At 34.8% G+C, this 22,272-nt stretch overlaps 1 protein-coding gene across 3 annotated transcripts in view; it reads left to right on the top strand.

Moving 5' to 3' along the window:
- The window catches only part of UBR1 (ubiquitin protein ligase E3 component n-recognin 1), a 75,526-nt gene that overhangs the window by 34,481 nt on the left and 18,773 nt on the right, over window positions 1-22,272 (top strand). For all 3 annotated transcript variants that reach the window (XM_055716253.1, XM_055716251.1, XM_055716252.1), the window contains exons 16-32: window positions 914-975; window positions 1,199-1,309; window positions 2,237-2,302; window positions 2,467-2,568; window positions 3,194-3,257; window positions 3,741-3,865; window positions 4,776-4,828; window positions 5,814-5,916; window positions 6,430-6,478; window positions 8,481-8,635; window positions 9,591-9,690; window positions 11,383-11,492; window positions 12,763-12,855; window positions 14,418-14,599; window positions 15,754-15,959; window positions 19,294-19,387; window positions 21,842-21,994. In XM_055716253.1, the coding sequence (XP_055572228.1) occupies window positions 914-975; window positions 1,199-1,309; window positions 2,237-2,302; window positions 2,467-2,568; window positions 3,194-3,257; window positions 3,741-3,865; window positions 4,776-4,828; window positions 5,814-5,916; window positions 6,430-6,478; window positions 8,481-8,635; window positions 9,591-9,690; window positions 11,383-11,492; window positions 12,763-12,855; window positions 14,418-14,599; window positions 15,754-15,959; window positions 19,294-19,387; window positions 21,842-21,994 (1,828 nt within the window). The remainder of the gene's footprint in view (window positions 1-913; window positions 976-1,198; window positions 1,310-2,236; window positions 2,303-2,466; window positions 2,569-3,193; window positions 3,258-3,740; window positions 3,866-4,775; window positions 4,829-5,813; window positions 5,917-6,429; window positions 6,479-8,480; window positions 8,636-9,590; window positions 9,691-11,382; window positions 11,493-12,762; window positions 12,856-14,417; window positions 14,600-15,753; window positions 15,960-19,293; window positions 19,388-21,841; window positions 21,995-22,272) is intronic.

The following is a 22,272-nucleotide window of genomic DNA, read 5'->3' as shown; positions in this document are numbered from 1 at the left end:
TTTATTCTAGAAACCATTTAGATGAAGTGCTTCATGGATCAGTCACTGTCAGACTTTCTGACATTCTCATGATCAGGCAACGCTGTTCCCCACATGTCCCACTAAAGGAAGGTTTTCCTCAAAAAAAAAAAAAAAAAAAAAAAAAAAAAATTGCCATGGAAGTTGGAGGTCATTTTTTAAACAGGAGAGAGATAAGAAAGTCAGATGAGAAGGAAAAAGTTCCATGTTTTAATGAGATCTTCAGTTTTCTCTGGACTATTTCTATTTATGTTACTGTGTTTCTGTTTCTACCTGTTCTGCCTAAATGAATGTTCATTATTACTGTATCTCAAATCTGTTTTCCTGCTACCTGTATCTTAGGACTGTTAAAATGCTCCTCCTAAAAGACATATGTTTGTAGCATGCCAGGACAGATTTCCAGTCCGTATTCAATGGTTTACAGCAGTGGGGGATCGCTGCTTTTTGTAGAATACAAATGAAATCATACGCTATTATTAAGCTGTATATTCTTTATCACATCATTTGATGCCAGGATACCATCTGTTAAGCCTTGTAATCCTGAAATTCAGTTATTACTGACATATGATTTAGATGTGAAATGAAAATTTTGCTAGTACTACTTAGCATCTCAATTTAAATAGTTTTAATGGATTCATTAAATGAATAGATTTATTCATAAAATAATGGATTGTAAGATGGGTAAGAACTGTTGTCATAATGTAATAGATCTTCTATCTTAAAATAAAAAGAAAAAGAAAATTAAAAAGCAAGTCACAAGTCTTTCCTACATAAACAACTTTTTTTCTGTAATTCTCTGGGTTGTAGATGATTTAGCTAACATTTAGAATGGGTTGGAGGAGAAACTTTACTAATTTTGATTTATTTTCTGGTTTTCTTCCTGTTGGTTTTGTAGGTCTTCACGTACGATTAAGCAAGACTGGAACCATCTCAAGACTGCATGAGTTTGTTTCTCCTGTAAGTTGGCTTCTTCCCTCCCTTCCTTCCCCCCAGCCCCCGAGTGTTTGTGATTTATACTCTGGGAATGAGAAATCCTAAAATTTTATCCTGTAATTTTCATGGCACACACACAAGTTAATTAGCAACTGTCAGTATGTCTTTGTTCATTAGGACTTACACTTTAAAAATCACTGACAGACTCATTATTGCTTGATTTTTCTTTTCCTTTTTTAAATTTTAGGAAGAATTTCAAGTGGAATTGCTAGTAGAATATCCTTTGCGATGTCTTGTCTTGGTTGCTCAGGTTTCTGCAGAGATGTGGAGAAGGAATGGGCTCTCACTGATAAGCCAGGTATTCTTATAATTTTCAGTAGTGAATTGGTCAGTCCTGTTGATGTATGCAAGTGTTTCTCAGTAATGCTCCCAGTGGTGGTTTCATCCGGTGCATAAAAAGGTCATGGGGGTCATTCTCACACTGAATAGAAAGGTTTCTAGGTCGGAGTTTAGATGACTTGGTTTTATTTCCAGCTTTATCAGTGGCTTGTCTCCCCATATTACACAAATATTTTCATCTCTCTTATGACTCTTTCTGACTCTGTGAAATGGTGTTTGTTACTGACATCTACTGGTAAACTACTTGCAGATCTTAGGAAGAAATCACTGCATAAATACTGTTAGTACTGTTGCTTATAAGAAAATGTTAGAAGAATCTCTCAGTTTATGGTAGTCATATGCAAAAGTTAAATCGATGTAAACTCATACTAAACTTTTCAGTGCAATATAACTGGATATAACAAACATTTTATAATACTTGCGGGCTTTTTTGTTGCAAGAGTGAAGGTAAAAGGAAGAGTCTGCCCTAAAGTACTTGTATTTTGCCTGCTTTGGCTTCACTTGTTTTTTTCTTTTGGCAGAAGTTCTCTGAGTTTCCCTTTCACAGGACCCTTTGCTGCAATCAAAGTAAATACTGCTACCCCCCTGTAGAGTTGTATCTCTGACAACTGGGGTACGAGAAGGAGGATATTTTGACTTTAATCAGTAGCAGCCATTAGAATTATGTTGTCTTGGGTGGCGGTATGAAAAAGTACAGCATAGACTTTCTCTGGATAAGTGAAAAAACATTTTTAACTTCCATCGAAGTACATATTTGTTTTGAAAGAAGCATGAGACTTTGCCTTAATAGAGGTGCTGTACAGTTTAAAAAAGCTTCAGTCATTAATCGGTATGCATTTGATAGTGTATTACTTCTCTACTTCAATTTTGTTTTCCTCTTTCTCAGGTATTCTATTATCAAGATGTTAAATGCAGAGAAGAGATGTATGATAAAGACATCATCATGCTCCAGGTATAATGTTCTGAATTGTTGCTTGCTTGACTCAAAATTGTCATGGAATTCCTTTGAACTAGATTTGTATGACTGTAAACATTTTTCTTGGTAAAGTATTTTTCATAATTAATGAAGAACTGTAGTAGTAACTGATATTAATATTAGTTTGGGTTTTTTGATAGATAGGTGCATCCCTTATGGATCCAAACCAGTTCCTCCTGCTGATATTGCAGAGATATGAGCTTGCTGATGCTTTCAAAAAGATCAAGCCCACCAAAGATCAGGTAAGTGCCAAGTGTTTCTGCTGATTAATTTTTTTGCTTTGAATTTACGGAACATTAATAAGAAAAACTAGCTACTGGTGATAACTGCATTTTTATGACCACACTAAAAGTCAGTCAACACAGGATCTAGTTGTTAGATAACTGATTTGAAATCAGAATTTGTAGGAGTTAATTTTAAATTAACAGGTTTTGCCCTCTTTGACCTTTATTTCATAGGGCATCTACCAAATTCCATGTAAATTACTTAGCTATAAAATTTCTATGTCTCTTAAGCCATATTATGTATTCTTGCTTTGGCTGGAAGTTCCTTGGATTGTTGTGCTACTTCTTGAGGCTTGAACTTTCATAAAATCCTTTATCTGGGATACTCTTTTAGCTGTCACTTCTTTTCCTGCGTGTGAATCTTGCAGTTCCATTGTGGAATAGTATTTCCTCTACAAGCACAGACATTTTCCCAACTTGTTAGAATGGAGTTTTCTTCTTACATTATGGTGCTTTGGCAAAGTAGTGCATCTGAAGGCTGAGCTCCGTGTTGTTTGATGGATTTTCCTGCTTGGTGTTGTTCGTTTGGTTGGTTTTTTGGTGTTTGTTTTGCTTTTTTAAATGATTTCTCTAACTCTTGTAGGATTTGATCAAACAATGTAATGTGTTAATAGAAGAGATGCTACAGATTCTCATCTACGTTGTGGGTAAGTTTCATTTCTCTCTGTTGAAGTATTGGGTTATTACAGTTTGACAAAATAGGCTTAATGACTTTGTTTAACATAGGTGGTATGGAGAGCAGTATGCCTATTTTAAATAGATTGTTCAGTAACACAAGTATTTGTCAGCCAGAATCAATAGGGGTTGCATAGTGAAAAAAGCTGTTAAGTAACTTCATAATTGACTATTAAAGTAGCATAAGAAGAGATAACTCCCATGTCGACCGATTTTCTTAGGAAGCTAGGCTAAAAAACATTTTTCTTCTCAAGACATTTGGGGTTAGGTTTCTGGCAAATGCAAGCTTTAACTATGAAATACCTCAGCAATAGCATTACCTCTGGTTAGGTTTCTGGCAAATGCAAGCTTATACTATGAAATACCTCAGCAATAGCATTACCTCTAAGCAGAATTCAGAATTGCTTTGTAACTGTCATGTTTGCTGTTCTTCTCCTTTTGATTCACTCTGGTAGGGGAAAGATATGTGCCTGGAGTGAGTAATGTGACAAAAGAAGATGTTATTATGAGAGAAATTATCCATCTGTTATGTATTGAACCAATGGCTCACAGTGCAATTACCAAGTCCTTGCCTGAAAATGTGAGTCCTGGTTTATTTTTTTCCTGTTAATTTACTTTTTCTTGTTTTATGTCTTTTTCTTCTTTAGCTTCCATATCTTTATATGGAAGCATTTTATTTCTGTTATAAAGCTCAGTTGTTGGTTTCAGAATTACAAAATGGCATGACAAAGGGTCTTACACACCTTACTGATTTAAAGGTAGATGTCATAGATTTGAGTATGGTACAATCTGAAAAGGCTTGTATGGAGATTGTGGGTTTTGATGAAGAGGTAGAATTTTTTAGGATATTCAGCTGTAGTTCTCCTAGATTGAAAAAGAAAAGTTTAAAAATTATTTTCTCTTTTGGCCCTGTAGGACCATGCAGTTGGATTCCACTCTGCCCTGTGTACCATCAATAAATTTGATCCTGTAATTTTGATCACTTAAACCTGTACAGATCCATTGGAAGTCAAATATTCTACAGGTCTATTTGAAAGCACGGATTTTCCTGCCATTATATTCCAACTTTTCAAAATTCAAGCAAAGGAGAGGGATGTGGATTAGGTTTTATAACCTGTGCAAGTTTTCAGGCCTGGCAATCGATGCAAACCCCCCTCAGTTTTATTGTAAATTAAATAGCCTGGAATACTGTTTTAAAAGACTAAAACTCTGTTTTCCCCTTCATTGAGGTTGGGTAAGACACGGCTTTGTTTCTGGAGATCACTCTTACAAATGAAATTTTACATGATTAAATGATAGTATTCTCTTTGACATGTTACAAGGAAGTACCAATTATGAATATCTGCTTTCTGAATAACAGTGGGCAAAATATATTAATTCATGAATTAGAGAACTGATCTAAATCTGTATGTCTATTTTTGTTACACCTAGCATAATACTGAAGATATTTGAATCATTATGTATTTATCCCAAACTAAATTTTTTACCAGGAGAACAATGAAACTGGCTTGGAGAAAGTAATTGATAAAGTGGCTACATTTAAGTAAGTTTTTAATATTGTTTTATAAGTCTTGAACATGAAATAATTCTGTTACATTATATGGGTTAAACAAACTGCACTGCACAGTATCTGTTCAGCTAATATTTGCTGTCTTGGAAATACGTATGCTTTCAAATATACATAGGAAAGAAAAGCTTATGGAATATCCAAACCTGCTGCTGCTCTCTTTTTGCCGTTGTCAGTCTTCAAATTCAGCTTGAGGGAGTCTCAGGAGTTTAGTAACCTCAAATCCTAGTGGGCAAGTCTTAAAAAGTTAATTTTGTGTCAAAGGTGGCTGGAACTGTAACAGGTCATTGTACCTTTGACAGTCCCCACCTAATCATTGGTTTAGAAGTTAATTAGTTGCTAACTTGCTGTAACTTTCAGATGGGAGTTATTTTTTTTTTAATATATATAGAACAACCGATTGTAGCAGTTGAGAAAAAGTAGTTCAAATGTCTGCTATTTTTGTCACAAAAATGTCTTTTAATTATTTTAGTATACCTTATTTGAAATTTCATGTGTTTCGCTTGTGTGTGTTTAATCAAGGGCAGCTATAGGTGTAAGTGGGAATTTTGCTTTGGGAATTGTATGGAAGGTTCAAAAAAATCTCACTAGCTGGAAAGTTCATATTACTTGTTTTGTATCTTGGTTAAAAAAGTAATTTTCTTTTTACAGTAACATCCAATGTCTGAAATTCTAAGCCATGAAGTTAAAAAGAATTTACCTGTCAGAGGCTATGTGGTGTGCTGTAGCTGGTGTAGACTAGAAACATTTTGCTTTTGGGTAGGATTTACAGAAGTAAGCAGTCTTGAAAGACTGATTGCTGTACTCACTCTGTGCTTTTAAGTTAATGAAGCAACCATCACTATTCCATTTCTTACTAGCACTTCCTTAGAGAATAAATTGTGTCACTGGTGTGTTTACATTTAAATATGTGCTGAACATAAATTATTAATCTGTATATCATGAAATATTTCTCTGTAAGGAAACCAGGTGTGTCTGGCCATGGAGTTTATGAACTGAAAGATGAGTGCTTGAAGGAATTCAATATGTTCTTTTATCACTATACTAAGACCCAGCACAGCAAGGTGAGCAGTGTCAGATTCACTCTCAAAGGTTAAAAAATAGTACATATCAACATCTAAAGAAGTTTGTTCAATCAAAGGAATTAATGGTGTTTAAAGAAACTGATTCAGTAAAGAGCATATGCAGCTAACTTCAAAACCAAACCTCTAATGAAGTTCAAATTGTTAATACAAATTCATGTGGGTGGTTTGCATTAGTGTTGTCACTAAAGTGACTTCTGTGTTAACTCTGTTAACTGTTTATGCTAAAGAACAAAGTATGATATCTCTTTGAACTGGAAAACCCCAAATTTATCTTTTGTAATTCATGCTGAGGAAGCAAGTATGTCCAATTGTTTTATATCTGCTACTAATTGAAATAAAATGCAGTGTTGTTAAACAGATTTCAGACAAGATTCTAGTTAAATGACCAAGTATTGATTATGTATCTTCCCACATTTCCAGTTTAGGATTTCTAATTGCTTCATTCTGTACTTCTGTAGAAGTACTGATGTAACAACACTACTTTTTCTGTAGGCTGAGCATACACAAAAGAAAAGAAGAAAACAAGAAAACAGAGATGAAGGTAAAAATTTGAAACTGATGACTCAACAAATGTGATAAGTCAGTAGTGTATGTAGTTGTGCATATAAAATGAGCTGTGGGAAATGTGACTTAATTGTGGATAGTTGAGTTCATATTGTTCGTTGTGATGTGTAGTAATTGTAATTAATTAACTGCTGTTAGCTTTTATCTTCCCCCACCCCCCCTTTTTTTTTTTAACAAAGATAGAGATTTTGGAATTTTTAGTTTAATTTCCATGTAGACAAACATGGCATAGTATCCATTGACAAAATTAACATCTTGAAGTTTCTATGGAGGAGTAACTAGGAGGCAAAAGTTTATTTTTAGTTAGTGCAGTGTTGAGACATAATAATGTCATGTAGAGAAGGCTGCCACAGGAACTAGTGCTCGTATCCATTCTGTAAGTAGCTTGAGACTTAGGTTTTATAAATCAAAATTTTATTTTTTAGAAGCTACAAATACGTGTAACAGTAAACCCCCGTGTTTCTGTCGTAACACAAGTATGTTTTCCTTTTGAGTTTACTGTTACCTATTTAAGTCATGAGCATTAATTGAGTTGATTTGAGGAAGACTTTGTAAGCTGAATGAATAAGTACAGTGAACAATTTAATAAAATCAGCTATCACCTGCTTTTTTAAGTTGCAACAGATAAAAGTATTTTTCTTTTCCCAGATTGCCCTTCCAGTTGAATACCTTAATCTTTACTTCCTAATCTGAAGTATATTTTGATTTTTGTGTACTATCAGGGGAACTACAGCATTTCATACCCAAGATGACTAAAATTTATTCTGAGTAAATTTTATTTGCTTTGGGTTCCTTTCACTTGAAAAAATGGAACTGAAGAAGAATTAATTGGTATTGTCATTTAGGAGGGACACAAATAAATCAGGAATCAGATTCTCTTTGGAAAAAAATGTAATTTCCCTCGGTTTAAAGTAACTCGGAATATGACAGCTGGAAAAAAAAAAAGGGAAAAAATATCTCTGGATTACTTTTGGTTTCTTTCTCCACTTCTTGTTTTATACAGTTGTCACGTTTTCATTAGTAACTTTTCAATGTTCTGCAACGTCCGTCCCCCCCCTTCACTTCAGCAGCTCTAAAATGTTAGCAAGGATGTTTATTTTGTGGAACTTTAAATGCAAATACTGTGTCAGAAACTCACATTCATGTAATCAGTCAGTACAGCTCCAAAATACAAAGATAACTTTATATTAATGTGTGTTCCCCTGAGGCTACCCGTTTTGTTGCTTATACTTTGTGCATATGCTTTTGTGTAGCTGTGTTGTCTTTGTCAGTAAGTTTTTATAATTCATTTAGTCTAAATTGTCAAAAGATTGATGGTTTCAGAGACACTGTGTTCATAGAAGTTTTCAGAAAAGAGGCATCCAGGTACCAAGAGAAGGCTTAAGTCAATGCTTCCAGTTAGGGAAAGGTTGCAGCATTAATTGAGCTGCTGTTAGTAGCTGCCAAGATTCTAGGTGGCTTCTGGGTGAGATACCACATCACACAGTTTCAATATTAGCTCAGAAAATGTACTTAGAAATTATCGGGATGGCCCAGTAGCAGGAAGAATTTAAACATCCAGCCACATTAAGCATGGGACACTGTAATGTGAGACATCACACTCTGGAAGATCCACTGCTCACTGTTCTTTAACTACTTAAAAACTTGATATCTGATGCAAAACACAAACACTATGTTTATTAGTGATACATAAATAAGGCAGTGTAAAAAATTAAATATTTGCATTTACAGATAAAATTAAACACTTCTGATCGATTGTTTAGCTTAGCTTGCATGTGTTTTATAAGAACTTACTAAAAGTACTTAGTTTTGCTAAAGATAAAAGCTGACTTAGGCAAACAATTGTGTTTGAGCGTGGTTTTATTAATTTAAAAGTCCATTTGTCCTTTCACTGGGATACGTGTGTTTGCTCTCTGCTTTTTGCCTGCAACCTTTGAGGTGCCAGTTTGTTAATATATTTGCGCATGTCTGTTTTCTAGCATTGCCACCACCACCTCCTCCAGACTTCTGTCCTGCATTCAGCAATGTGGTGAGGATTCTGAACTGTGATGTTATGATGCACATACTGCGGACTGTTCTTCAGAGAGCAGTAGAACTGGAGACCCACTTGTGGACCGAGGCTATGATCCAAATGGTATGGTTGGCTTTGGTCTTCTTCCTATGGTCATTCCTGTGTTGACCATGTTTGCTTATGATGAGATCAAAATGTGTAAAGATGAACTTTAAATTGGAATGGTAAGAACTTACTTTTTGTCCCCAAACATCTTTTCATAAATGTTACCAAGAAAGAAAATATTTCTAATTATTTACCTCCACTGTAAAATAGATAAGTGAAATGCAATAATATCTAAATTGGGAATATTCTTCAGTTTTCTACTTTGCTTTCCCCTCTGTGTTGCCTCGTCACTGAAGCTGTTTCAATACGTAATTCTCCTTACTTCATCTTTTTCTTGAAACTTCGTATGCAAATAAGTAACCCTTTAATCACCTTAAAAAAATAGGAGTTGCTTCATCTTGTAAGCTGCAGAGTCTCCAAATAAGTAAATGTCTTCGGGGCCTTAGCCATGAAATAATAAAATTTTGGAAGTATTTAGACATTGGATTTTACCACAGTGACTTTATGCTTTAAGAAAAAAGGAATTACTGATGTTGTGAAGTTCTTTTTGTGGGTGCTTTTTTTTGTTTTGTTTTTTTAAGTATTTATAGGATTAGGACCTGAAGTTACAAACTGATTGAATTAATCAGTTCTGTTAATTAAAGTGTCTAGATTATTTAATCACTTTGACTTACCTGCTAATCGTTGGATTATGGAAATAACCAAAGATTTTGCTGATAAGAATTTATTACAAGATTCATATGTTACTAATGTAAAGCGTGTGCAAATTTATTAGGTTTAGTGCAAGTAATATGCAGGAAAATTATATTGTGAGTTGTGATTTCACTGTCCACGTACAATCTCAGCACTTTTTCTCATTTCTATGTTTTGTCATGGATATAATCAGCATATAGTACAGAACTATACTAAACATATTAATTTTATATGCTGTTTTTCCAGACATCTAACAGTGAATGATACTTACTTTTTTTAGGTGCTTCATCTCCTTTCTTTAGGGTTATTAGAAGAGAAGCAGCAGTTACAGAAGTCTCCAGAAGAGGAAGTAACCTTTGATTTTTATCACAAAGCAACACGTATGTTTCATTTTCTTTAAAAGAGCGAAGTATATTAGGCAAAGGTGATTTTGTGAGGACAAAAATAGAGTAGAAGAAAGTGTTTGGTGATTTTTAGATAGAAAGGATTTACTTTTTGCTGTAGAATTAAAACATGATAAAATAAGTATTTTAAATAATGAAGAAACCATGTTTGGACTAGCTTCCTGTTTTCTTGGTTGCCAGATATGTTGAAAAGAGGGTGTGCTTCTCTTTCTGGAAGAGAAAAGGAAAAGTAATAGTAGTGTTACATAACTGAAAGTGGTTCTTCCTTGACAAGAACATGATTGAAATGGGAGCTAAGAACTTGAGAAATGACAGTGGATTTAAGTGAACTGTCACCATCTTTTTTTACTCCTGAGCTGTACAATTACTGATTTACCTGCAAGTTAGTTTTTTACTATGGTACTGGTAATAGAAGCAAAAGTTAGTGGCTGTGAAGCCACTTGAATACTTTTTTTCTTTCTTTACTTTTCCAAATCCCTACAGAGCACTTCGTAATCTTACATTCGAGACTAGTGAGTGTGAGCTGGAATCTACATTTTCCAAATAATCTTATCTAGAGTTTCTGCTTCACTGTGTAAGAATAAATAATAAAGATTCCATTATCAAGCTAGACATAATTGTCACTTCAGAGGTGAAACAGAGATGAGGAATGTGAAGTAAAATTATAGAATCATAGGATTACGTAGATTGAAAAAGACCTTTAAGGTCATAGTCCAATCATTAACCTAGTACTGGCAAGTCCACCACTAAGCACCACATTTGTGTTGTAAGCACCACATTTACACTTGTTTTAAATACCTCCTAGGTAAATAAATACATAAAGCTGCTGAACTGCCTTTCTTTAGTTTTTCAAAAATGTTGTGTAAACAGGTGTTACTGAGTTTGAAAAGCACTCCCATTTCACTTTTTTATTTTTGATTTTTTTCTTACTGTTGAGCAACAAGAATTGTTATCGTCACACTGAATGTATTTCTGTTTAAGAAGCTTCATGTCGACTACAGGAATACACTAAAAGGAATTACAATTGAGACATTACAGAATTGTTTGCCAGCTTTAGTTTTGCATAACCAGACAAACAAAAGCCCCGTTTATACATAAGGCATGCAAAAATAATCAGTATTTTTGTAAGAAAACTCTTATTGAGAAGTGATTTAAAACTCCAATGCTATTTAAATGTTTGTCTCTCTTCTAAAAACATGCAAATTAATTTCAAATGGGAAGTGCTGCAAAAGAAATGCAATGGCAGAGAATGGTGTCAATTTTAAATCATGTTAGAGAATGGCCTAGGTGTGAAGAAGCAAATAATTACTGTAATTATAATATTTTTTGTGATAGAAATAGACTTGTGCACTGAGCTGTTAGCAAACTTATGTAAACTATAACATCTTTACAACTTCTATTTGAAGCAAAAGGCAATTTTGGTTTTGTCTGTACTTCTGGAAGGAGCAAAAATGATTGATCTACGAGGGGTGAAGAAGGATTATACTATGTTTAAGTGAAATAAACAGATGAAATTAAAACAGAAATGTAACTACACAGATTGTATTCATGTTTGTATTACGTAATTAGCAATGTTTTAAGGCATTTCCATAGTTACAAATACATTGAAATGCTGAGGTTTTTTCCCCTCAAGACCCATGCTTTTCTGTTGTTCTTTACTTTGTAAAGGAATGGGAAGCTCAGCCTTGAATGCTGTGAACGTGTTAATGCTTTTGGAAAAATTAAAGAGAGTTCCTCAGTTAGAGGCACAGAAGGACACAGTCAATTGGATACTGCAGGTACACAAGGGGGGAGATAGGAATGATCTCGGTTTAGTAATTTAGGAAACTTTCATTGAAGAAGCGATGATTCCTGCACATAACCCAGTGTTTACAGCTGCAGTGATTTCTTGAGAAGCTTAATCTGATGGAACATTTTTTCCCCAGATGAGATGGTCTATTGAATACTGTGTTAATGTGTCCATTTTACTTGCTATTGCTACTTTCAAGTATTGGGTCAATTTTTGCTTAGACAACTCATTCCGGTAATGATATTTTTAATGCATAAACTTTATTCCTCATATGCTGCAAAATAACAGCAAGTGATAAGTAAAACTTACATTAATTGGGAAAGCATTTTAGAGGCTGCTTGTAGTAAGACTTGAGTCATGTGGATGTGACTAATGGCCACATTGTACGTTTGGCCTGTGGATTTTTTCCATCCAACTGCTTGCCATTACCCAGTAAGAGAAGGGAAAAACCTCTGGAGCTGTGACACCTTCTCCAGTGTAGGAGGCTGCTGCTTCTGCTTAGCAGTAATACTGCTGTGCTGTTGCATTTTGGGCTTCCTGGTTTAGGTGGCAAATGTAGAAGACGGTGCTCTTGGAAAAGAGAGTAAGAATCCATAGTAGGGTTCCAAAATTATCCTCAGCTACTAACATTGGACTGCCCTCGTACATTAGGGAGGCAGGTTTGAAAATTTTTTTGGAGAAGTTATTCCTCTAAAATTCTAAGGGCAAAAGTAAAAGTGTACTAAGTACATGTAATTTTTTAATTATATGTATAGTAAATGTAGGATATTTAATATTACCCAGACTTCAAGATGCTTGTTAAAGATAGCTGGAGAAAGTAGTAAATTAAAATTGAAGGCTCAGTTTTAGCTAATTGGACACATGCTAGAAAGCTTTCTTGATGTTCCAGATGTATAGGTGTTTGCATGATTTCAGTGACGATTTCCATGAGGTGATCCACATCTCACCTATTTGAAATAAGCTAGCAGCCTCTATCCATGTTTCTAATGTATGGAATCTTCAGCTGTTTAGCAGAATTAGTGCCAGAAGACTGAAAAATTGGGAAGAATTATACTTCCCTTCACATTGAGCAGTGCTCGTCAGGTTTAGGATACAGACACAGCAGTGTTACAGGATGCACATTACGGTCTGTTAGACGTTTTTGTTATTTAGGAGTATGGCAGTTGGCTTCATCCATATCAAAATCTGAAAATAATGTGAAACAAAGTATCAGGATCTTTAATCAGTTTTATTTTTAACATCTAAGTTTCTATTCCTAGATGTTTGAGACAGTGAAAAGAATGAGAGAAAAATCCAGTGTGACAACAGTAGTAGCAGCTACATCAGGCTCAGAAGTTACAAAAGGTGATGAGGTAATAACAAAAAAACCATGTTCTATGGAAGCCTTGCATTTAATGTTTTGAATGGCTGTTTTCAAAAAGTTGCCTAAATTTATTGCTACCTTAAATGACAGTTTTATAAATATTAATTTCTGATACATTGCCTAAAAATAGGATTAATAATTTTAATAATTGAAATTTACGCTAAGCACGTTTCATGGAATTATCAACAGCTAATGTGGTTTTGGTTGTACTTCCAAATTAAGTGAAACAACGGAGGGGGGTGAAGAAGTAATTTGTGTTAATTTCTCTCTATCTTTGTGATTTGACCACCTTTTCTATGATGTTTACATGGTGCAATAATTAGAAATACAAATCCACTTAAAATGATGTCTTGTATGTGACCTATGAAGAGGTTGATCTGCTTTGCTTTGATTGTATAAAGATGTCAAGCTTAGGTGATTATTCTGTCTTTTTATCAGTCTCTACACACTTCCCTCAAAATAACTTCCGAATCCAGTGGCCAGATTACAGAGTGAAATGGAGATTTCAAAGATTACTGCAGTCCCATGAATTCCTTTTTTGTTTGTTTAAATTGGCAGTTGAATAGAAAAGAAGAATCCAGTTACCCTTAGGCAGTGTACAAAGACAAGCCAGTTTGCTCTTGCACATTCTGTTTGGCAACAGCTCACTGGCAAACAATTTCTTGGCTAGTCATTGCATGCATAGCTCTAAACTTATCAAGCATCCGCCGTGTTTCTTTTTTTAGAAAGGTGTCCTGTGATATCTAGTAAGGTAAGGGAACAAAATACAAAAGTCAGTAAGAAATGAGACACAGTTCCACTACTTGTGGAGCAATTTGTTGTTTCCTCAAAAAGTAATACCACTGTGAATGGCAGCAATGTGTATAACGCTGAATTGTCTCTAAGTAATTGAATAATTAGAGTTAGGTTATGTATGTTTTAATTCTGTGGGTTTTGAATTCTGCATTTCCAGAGCATATAAATACTTTGTTTATAGTTTTTGAAAACATGGTAGGTGAGGAAATACTGGAAGAAGAGTTTCCCAGTCTACAATAAAGAAGAATAGGGGGAAAATACAATCTTCAGATGCATAAAATGCTGACACAAAAATGTAGGAACGTTCTTCGTGTCGTGCATAGTTCAAGATAAATTTTTCTTGAATTCCTGCAAAGGAGGTACTGAATACTCAGTAGGGGCTTGGCTTATGGGGAGAATAACACAACACTGGAGGAGGCTTGTGATGTTACCTTACTGAAGTTTCTTAAGAACGGACAAGCACCTAATTGAAGTGGATCAGGTATTATTGATCCTGTCTTTGGGCAAGGGATTGTACTAGTGATCTTTTGTGGAACGCTCAAAATCTTTCCTCTAAGTTAATGGACCTAGTCAACATTTAAGATTTTTGTTTTACATTTTTCAGACAGCAGTTAACTTTCTTTTTTATCATTAAAGCGTGTCAGTTAAGGAATTTCTCAGTGGTTAGAATGCATATAGTTGGGGAAAGAGTCTTCTAATTTTCTGATGTTCTCTGTTGTGTGTGATTTCTTTATTCTCTTTTATTGTAAAACCCAGAGTACTCAGGACAAAGAGAAAGCTGAGCGGAAGAGAAAGGCAGAAGCAGCTAGGTTGCACCGTCAGAAGATAATGGCCCAGATGTCTGCGCTACAGAGGAATTTCATTGAAACCCATAAGCTCCTGTACGAAAACACACTAGAGGCACAGGGGAAAGAAGATGCAATTATGGAGGAAGAAAGGTGAGAAACAACAGAAATCCAGAGTTCCCATGGGAAGAGTTCGTTATCTTCTACATATGTTCATTACGCTACCTTAAAATTCTGAAAGTACATTCAAGGGACAGATTGTGTCATCCCAGTCAGCAAACTTGTATCTCTATTTACTTCTAAGTAATCTTCCATTACAGAATTATATATAAATATATGTAAACTAGCATGTATATGCTAATGTAAGAACAGCGGACTCATTTGTGGAGCAGCATAAGATAAACAAGAAAATTCATTATTTCTTCAAATGATGGATCATCTCATCGTTTAACATTTGAAAAATTATGTTAGAAAGCTGCAGAGTTGACAACACTGTAATTTTGGAGGTGACTGTCTAACTTTCATGAATATTTAAGTGTTAGATTTGGAAAGAATATAAAAGCCCATATGCCTTAAGGTTAAGTTGCAACAAAGAAAATGTTTCTTGTAGCTCGAGTCACTGGTATTTCTGTTCACTAGTTTCTAAAATCTGATTTCACACTGAAAACTTTTGGTTTATATTGTTTGTAATTCTGTTGTTATGGGTTGCTCCTGTTGTAGAGATGCTGCAACAATATACCTAATACAACTCACAATTTTGGTCATCTTGGGGCTGCACAAAACTAATCAGGAAGATAGAGATCTGTTGTCAAAAAAGTACACTTCTGTGTGCTTTGATTTTTAATCATTTTCTGTAAATCATTGTTGAACTCTGGAATAAGGAATATTTAAAAAAAATATGTGGAAGCGTATTGTGTGTCAAACCACTGAATTAAGGTAGTGGCATTCATTTCCAGTATATTTTCTTTAAGAATGGGGAACAATTTTAACGTATCTGTAAGATTAAAATATATTTAATCTGATCTACATTAAATACAGCTTCGTGACTTTCCTACTGTATGAAAACCATTTCATTGTGTTTTTCTGTTTCAGCTGGCTTTTACTTTCTGTTTTTAAAGAATACTGCATTTTAGGGAGGATTGAGGTGTTTCTTCATTGTTTGGTCATCATTTGGTTTTGTAAAGCACTTCGGTGTAAAACTAGGAATGTTAGCAGTGTACAACATATTTAGATGCCTGGAAGAAGTAGTTTGCTTGGAAAAAGCCATCTGGTTATTTTGTATCTCTGTGTCACTTATGGTCTTACAGCATGTCTTCGGCAATTGACTACTCAAGGATTGCTTTGGGTCCCAAACGAGGTCCATCTGTTGCTGAGAAAGAAGTTCTGACCTGTATTCTTTGTCAGGAGGAGCAGGAAGTAAAGTTGGAAAGTGCTGCCATGGTATTATCTGCCTGTGTCCAGAAATCAACTGCCTTAACTCAGAATAGGAGCAGAATTCTTGAACTCTCAGGGGGTATGCAATTTTTCTTCTTCTAGACTACAAGCAGCTCTGTACCTAGAGGTCATACCCCTTGAAACTCATTAAAGTCTGTACTCTGTCAGATCGCTAAATGGCTTACAAAAAAAACGGTGAAAATTTTGAAATTGTTATAAAATCCATGCTTTAAAACAGGGGTCCTCAAACTACAGCACACGGGCTGGATATGGCCCCCCAGGGTCTTCAATCTGGCCCCCGGTATTTACAGACACACACACACACCCGCCGGGGGTTGGTGGGGGAAACCAAGCAGCCGCAGATGGCTGCCTGCCACTTCATCCAAGCGCCGGCCCCCTGCTTAAAAAGTTTGAGGACCCCTGCTTTAAAACTTAAAAATGAGAAATACATAAAGATTTTCATTTGTCCCTGGGAAATCAGAAATTGCTTTAATCTAACAAGAAGATTTAATAAAATTTAAAAGATTTGGTAGTAAATGTCACTCTGGAAAAAATCCAAGAATGTTAAGTTCTGTTTATTCAAGCACAGCAACAAATTTTCCCAATATGGAGGAAATGTATGAACATTATCGGAGGCCAATATGGCAGCCCCAGGAGGGTTTGGGTTTTGTATTGTTTCCATGGTTGTTTTTTTGTTGTAGGTTAGTTTTTTGGTTTGATTTGAATTTTGGTTTAGTTTGGTTTTGGGTGTGTGTGTGGGTTTTTTTTTTCATGTCCAGAAAGTAATAAAAACATCAACATAATAAAAATACAGAAAAGTGTAAGCAAGAATCATGAATAAATAAAAAAAAATACAAGAAAATAATAAAAACTAATGAGTTACAGTTGCATAATAGCATATTGGTAGCAGGAAGCATGAATAAAAACCAAAAATTTTTCATAAGTAACAGCTGCTTAAACATGAGAAAGATTTTGATCAGTTACTCAAGGGGAAGAAAGTAAAGTAAATAGAAGGAAAAGGGAAAAGTATACACTGATTTTTTTTTTGCTCTTTTTTTGAAAAAGCTTAATTAATAATAATTAAGGATCAGATGCAGGATTAATTTTAACAAGAGAGAAATACAGACCAGAATAGGATAAGAAAAGTTGAAATGATATATAGGTAACTTCAGCATATTCATCTTGGCAATTATTAAAGTAATACTGAAAGTTTTATCAGAACCATTGTCTTCAGTGTAATCTTCAATTATTTTTTAAAATCATAGTAGATAGTTGACATCTCAGAAAGCTAGTAAGGGCAAACAAGTATTTGTCTAAAAAACCCACCAAAAAACCAGAAGTGAAATGAGAAAGTTCTGAGAATTTGCGTGTGCCATCCAGCCTGGATGCCAAGTATGTTGGATGATAGTAATTATTTCTTATATTGTCCTATAAACTAAAAATAAAGACAGACAATAAAGCAGTAAGAATTGTCAAAAATGAATTTGTCAAGAAAGGAGCTTAGTAAGCCACCTGAATTCTTTGACCAGGATGACTGGTTTTGTGGGTAAGGAGAAGGTAAACTAATCTATTCTCATTAGATTTTTTGGCTCTGTCCTACTTGATATACAGGCTGGGCAAATGTTGTTTAGGTGTCATCACCCCAAGGTGGCTACATTACATCATAAAACTAGTAGTTCGATTCAAGCACGCTATAATACTAAATAAAAGTTAGTGGTCATTTTTCCCTGTAAATTGGATTATATTTATTTTAACACAGAAAAAAATGGAATAGCTGTTACCTATTAAATAATGAATATGCAGTCTCTGTGTATCTGCCCATATATTATTATAAAGCTGAGTCAATAATTGTTTCAAATCCTGCTTATTCAAGCTAACTAATATATAAGGAATAAGCATGTAGCGTTGAAAGATATTTTTTCAGTGACACTACTGTCTAGCAAATGGTTTTAAATTCTGTGTTCGTGTAGTTCAGAAGTGCACTCATGAATGTTATCAAAAAAACTCTAAAGAAAAGGGAGGGTCAGCATTGTTTTTTATTTCTCTAGGGCTGTAGGGTAGTACCCTGTGCTCTGTCATGCTTGCAGACCTTTACCAAGTTGTGTCACTTGATAAGGTGTTTTGTGTTTCCTCTTCTGGGTCATTAAAAAATACTAAATTGTCCTAGACCCAGGACAGACTCATACAGAATCCAGTTTGATCCATTTTTCTTTTTAACAGTGACTGATAATGGCAATTTTGAGCCAGCTGTATAGACTTTTTATCTAGGCCATCTACTAACTGCATCCTTTTTTTTCCCCCCTTCCTTTTTTCTGTGGTACTCTGAAGTACAAATTAAATCCTATGCTCCTGTAGTCAGATACACTTGTAAGCTTTCTGCAGCGACATGTTGGGCTATTGAAGGAATGAAGGAAGAATTGAAGAAATGAAGTTCCTTTTCCTAAGTCCACTTCTGGATATTACTCATAGCACTTACTCTCTGCTGCGTGGTCCTCTGCAGCTCGTCAGTTAGAAGTAGGCCTGTAAGAGCTTTTGTTCTTTCAAGATCTAAGTAAGTGGGAAAATGCTTGTTCCCACAGCAGAAGTGCAGATAGTGACAAATTAGTGTTATACCGATGTTCATTTTCTTGTTTCAGTCTCCATTTAATTTAAAGCAGCTTCAGCTGCTGTCAAATAGAATTATATTATCAGTGCAATTTGGATGCTATGTGGTTTTTTTTAAAATTACTTATTTTTGTTTTCATTGTGTCAAATTCAGGTGTATCTGTTCCAAATCATGAACAGTGCACCAGGTGAGATTGGGAGGACTACTGTTGTTCAGCTCAGCATTATTTAGGTATCTTTTAAGGGGAAAATGGAATTTCACTTCAAGTGCATATGCAGCACAAAGACACCATTACATTCTCATAATGTTTTTGCTGTTAAGAATTCTGCAAGAATTTTTGCATATTAGTAAATATTAGTAAAAAATAGACTTGGCTTTGTTATTCACCAGTGCTCATTAGCTGTAGGAATGCCTACTCTTTCTTGTCCTTAGTAGTTTTATTTTTTTTCATTTAAAAATACAGCAATGAATACATTAAAAACTGCAGTGATAGAGAATCCATCCACAGAGCTATTCCAGTACTGAAGAACTCTTTTTTTTTTTTTTTTTTTTTTTTTCTTGACCAATTTGCTATTTGTCATCTCTTCATTTGTAATTAGTGGAAAGCCTTCAGTAGTTAAAGTGGGCTTTGTCTCTTGACTACTTTGCTGGAGTATTGGTCTGGAAAAGCTAGCCAAAAGGGATTTTAATGTGCAAACTGCAGGAAAATAAAATCCGAAGGCTTATGTTCAGTGCTCATATCTGTTCGTACCGATGGGAAGTTACGTTACTGTTCTTTAAGTAATTTCTTTCTGCTGCATCTTTCTAGATACACTAGATCCTCTCTTCATGCACCCTGACTTACCTTGTGGGACTCACACAGGAAGCTGTGGTCATGTGATGCACGCAGCCTGCTGGCAGAAGTAAGGATGTATCTTTGCAGCCTTTTAATGTTTTTTTTGTATTAATTTATTTTCCAAAACATATAAGTGAATGCTAAAAGCACAGTACAGTAAGTGGAGATGTAATTAAGGAATCAGAACTATTTGTACTCATCAAAAATGAATTATGGCACAAGAGAAGTTTTGACTTGAAGAAAATCATCATCAAAGTTTTTAGTGCTTTCTATGACCCAAAGAAGAATCTCTAAGGACTTATGAATTTATGCAACTAAAACCAATGGAGTAAAATTGGTCAAGGATAAGAAATCGTATGTAGTAGGCTTATTTTTAACAATCCAATGAGAACCAGTAGAAATCTTCCAGGTGAGCTTTCTATAGCAACAGTACTTTGAAAGTCCGTCACCAGGTCAGTACTTAAAAGATGCAGCTGACTTACTCCACTGAGTCTTTAGATGAGAATCCAGCATTCAGAACAGAATATGAATGGTTAAATCTCTCAATATTTGTTCCCCACCCCTCCTCTGTCAGTGAACAAACCCTTACTATAAAAAGTAAGAGGGAAGAGTTGATGCAGTACTTAAAAACTTTAAGCAATTGATCTAGTGATTTCTGTTGTTGATGGGAGCCCACAGTTTAGACCAGATGTGTTGGATTAGAATGAAACCTGAAATATTAAAAGATGGAGTTACTTAGCCTGCAGAATATAGTCAGCCTGGTTGCAGCTACATTTGTAGGATTATGGACATCAGAACTAATGCTCTCAGCATTTGACTCCACAAAGGTCTGGCAAGTCTAAACAAGATAAATAGTGGGAAATAATAATAGAAATAATCCCACTGAAACATTATCAACAGATAAAGATAGTTGGGTCATGCAATTGCAAGCTACATTGTATTGTTATATGATATAAACAGTCTCTTGAGGTTTGTTGTTTGTGTTTGTGCCATTTTACTTCAAAAAAAAAATCTGACTAAACTTCTAGTGCTTATTATTACTTTCCTATAAATATGTGTCTATATTTTTTTTTAACAATACAACATGAGTACAAAATAAATAGGTGCACACACTTCAAATGATACGGAAGTATGTTCCTTGAGTATAATACATCTGCTCTTGGCAGATCCATCTACATCTGCATAGATCTAAGTAGTGCAACATTGGAGCTCAGTTCCCTTGCTCTTTTTAAGAAAAGATGACTTGCTGTATGGGTGTATGGGATTAAAATGGACAACAGGCTCTTCTCATACGGGATGGCACAGAAGGTTTGAGTATAGTCTTTTATTTATTACATAACAGACATTCTAACTTACTAATATTCCTCCAAACAATGCCTGCCACACCTTTCTAGAGTATCTGTGCAGCCTAAAAATACAGCAGAATACTCTCTAGAACAGTACAAGTTCAAATGAACTGAGTATCTTTGTAGTTGCCATGTAGCAGGAAGAGGAGTTGCTTGCAAAAACATAGTTGTTTGTGGTGAAGTAAATGTATGCTTTCGTTGATTGTAACAGAGTACTATCCTAAATATTCTGTAATCTCAAGAACTTCTGCAGATGCCCCTGCTGCACGCACACTTTCTCTTTACTATATAAGTGGGATTTTATTTTTTTCACTTAAGATGTAAAATTTAAAGAAAAAAATAATCTAGCTACCTACCTTAGTACAGAAGTTAGATTATTTCCTATCTGTCTTTTAAGATACTACATACCCAGTCTGAACATGAGTACTGAATTTAGTTGCTTGTCTCCGGGCAAGATGATCTGAATGTTGCATTTTTTTTGTTCCTAATAATACCGCTGAGACATTAATGAAATTTGAAGGCTTACTGAATCCACTGAGACGGCAAAACTATAATGAAATCTGTATAAAGATCACAATTGTTTTCTTAGTTTCCTTTTGAGTTTAAAATAGCTCAACTGTGGTATTGTAATATAAATTATCTTCTCTGTTAAAAGAAGGCTACAGTTTCATTGTCTAGTCATGAGGCTCAGTCATTGACATTAATAGCTGGTTATTCATTCATGCAATGTTGCCAGTAGTTTTTCCTAAAATTAAATAAAAACATGTACAATCCCTGTTTAAAACTTACTGTATGAGTTGCATATGAGAGATAGTAGGTACAGAGTTTCATTGTGTTGTTGAAGATGTTGAGAGAAGGGTAGAAAATCTAAAGACTGCTTGTCTGTAAAAATGTTAATGACATTTAGAAGGATCTTAAAAGCAAGGAGAAGTTGCCATCATTTTTGCATGACTGGTATACCATGCATTTTTGCATGAGTTCATCCATGTATTCAAAGGTTTTATTTTATTTTCACATCCAAGCACATGAAAGAATTATAAATCAAAGGAAAAGACTTGTTTGTTGGCTTGGATAGGTATTTGCTAGATAATAACACTTTTAATTATTTGAATGTTTGTTTTCATGTTACATTTGTGCCATTTCACTTTCTAGTAATTTCCTTTTCAATGTTGTAGGTACTTTGAAGCCATGCAGCTAAACTTTCGACAACGTCTGCATGTTGAACAGATATTTGACTTGGAGAATGGAGAGTATCTTTGTCCACTTTGCAAATCTCTGTGCAATACTGTGATTCCTATCGTTCCATTGCAGGCTCAGAAAATTAACAGGTGAATTATACCAGATTGCATAGCCTTTAAATTAAAAACAACCTACCTCCCCCCCAAACAAACAAACAAAATTAAAAATTACTTCGAGGCTGATTGGCTTTTCAAATTTTTGGAAAGAAAGCTTGGGCTGACCTTCCTAATCTGTGTAAAAGACTACATATCTCCTTATTGACTATTCAGCCAAATGTACTGCTTCTGGTAGTAAAGTGGGTGTTTTTAATATGTATTTAAAAAGTAGCATTTTTGGAGTGGCTAGTTTTTGGAGCTGATATCAAATG

The sequence above is a fragment of the Falco cherrug genome, chromosome 7 (genome assembly GCF_023634085.1).
Source record: "Falco cherrug isolate bFalChe1 chromosome 7, bFalChe1.pri, whole genome shotgun sequence".
Classification (NCBI taxonomy): Eukaryota; Metazoa; Chordata; class Aves; order Falconiformes; family Falconidae; genus Falco; species Falco cherrug.
Note: the sequence above shows the minus strand (reverse complement) of the source record. Positions and strands in the feature narration are given on the sequence as shown.